The sequence below is a fragment of the Vollenhovia emeryi genome, unplaced genomic scaffold (assembly GCF_000949405.1).
Source record: "Vollenhovia emeryi isolate VEMERY1.0 unplaced genomic scaffold, V.emery_V1.0 DF947744.1, whole genome shotgun sequence".
In the NCBI taxonomy this organism is placed as follows: Eukaryota; Metazoa; Arthropoda; class Insecta; order Hymenoptera; family Formicidae; genus Vollenhovia; species Vollenhovia emeryi.
In genome coordinates, this window is record NW_011958622.1 from 1 (window position 1) to 1,612 (window position 1,612).

The 1,612-nt window shown below is 55.4% G+C and overlaps 1 protein-coding gene across 1 annotated transcript; it reads left to right on the forward strand.

Moving 5' to 3' along the window:
- The first annotated feature begins 874 nt into the window (after positions 1 to 874).
- On the forward strand, positions 875 to 1,348 carry LOC105557725 (extensin-like). Its single transcript, XM_012005046.1, has one exon. It carries the CDS (start codon positions 875 to 877, stop codon positions 1,346 to 1,348), a length of 474 nt encoding a protein of 157 aa, XP_011860436.1.
- The last annotated feature ends 264 nt before the right edge of the window (positions 1,349 to 1,612 follow it).

Here is a 1,612-nt window from a genome sequence, read left to right on the forward strand (position 1 = left end):
CCCTCGGCGTTCCTCCGGTTTTCCACCTCTGGTTGCGCGCCGCCCTCGGCGTTTCTCCGGTTTTCCACCTCTGGTTGCGCGCCGCCCTCGGCGTTCCTCCGGTTTTCCACCTCTGGTTGCGCGCCGCCCTCGGCGTTCCTCCGGTTTTCCACCTCTGGTTGCGCGCCACCCTCGGCGTTCCTCCGGTTCTCCACCTCTGGTTGCGCGCCGCCAACGACGTTCCTCCGGGAAATCATCACCCTACCTCGAACTGGCATTGAGCCGCCAGTCCTCACAGACATCTTCCACGTCGTCGACACCATTCATCTGGTCTGAACCCCGCAAAAGAAAGGGGGACCTTCTCCGTCGTAACCAACCTCAGTTCCCAGTCGTCCAGGGGCAATTTCACAGAGTCCCCTCGAACAGACGGAATTTCGCACTGAGATGGGCACACAGCGAGATCTACCGATCTTATGAACCTTAGTTATTTCGTTCGGTGCAATGAAGTAATTACGTAATTACTTTTGATTTCCCTCTTACACGTTCCATTTGCAGATGAACGTTAACCGCAGTCAAAGTACTCACTCTCGGGTCTCCCTACTACTATTATTTCAATCAGAAGTGCCAAGAATGCAGTGATGACGGCACTGAATCGATTATTATAATCGAACAATCCATCTGAGCATTCTACTAAAACGACAACATATGAAGCCTCAATTTCACTTCCTCCTCCGTGACGTTGAAACAAGTACCTCTCTCTGGGTGCCTATTTAAGGGACGTAAATTAATTAATAAATAAGTTAGAGTTAGCCACCATCATGACTAACAGCATGCATTACTTCCCCCGCTTTGTAACCCAGCTAACCCGAGATGCTTCCCGCAGGCACTCCCAGAAATGGGCAGATCGCGCCGAGCTGGACGCAAGGTCCAGCTCAGACGCTTAGCACGAGCATACGCGACCCCTGGGGTCTTTGACCCCAGGATCTTTGACCAGCCGTTCGAGCCCCGGCAACCCTCGCTCCCGTGTCATCCTCCTCCTCCCTCGAACCCTCCGGTTGCCCCCGGGCACCCTCACCCCCCACCACCGTACAGGCCTCCGGACCCGTGCCCGACCAGGACGTGGGCTCCGCGCCCGCCGATCACCCCCGCACCGAGACCTCCCAGGGCCAGCCTAGCTACAACACCACCTGCGCCACCGGCATACCCGACGACGAGGCCCCGCCCGGAATCAGAGACCCGGCAACCAACCCTGGGACAGCGCACTCTTCGCCCCTGTATAGTGCGGATAGAGGCTCTCCCCCAGAAGGTCCGACTGGTAAAGCGGCCAAGGAACCAACCGCCGAAGAAGGACATGCCGATACTCCTCTGAGCTCGCCCGTCCTTGTTGTCTCTCTCTCCCTCCCCGGTTGTATATACAGGGTGAGTCTTTCCATATCCGACAAAATTTTTGAGAAGGTAGAACGGATCGAGATGAACGAAAAAGTCCTGTACCATTTTGCAATTTTCGTAATAGTTAACGAGTAATTAATTATTAAAAATCGTTGTCTTAGGCCGGCCTACCGCCCAATTCGAGCACGTGGCAAGATGTGACCGCCCGGCGATCGATATTGCTATGCGCACATCTCGCCACGCG

What these genes read in the sequence shown, in the direction of transcription:
- LOC105557725 (XM_012005046.1), top strand. Translation starts at nt 875, where the DNA reads ATGGGCAGATCGCGCCGAGCTGGACGCAAGGTCCAGCTCAGACGCTTA.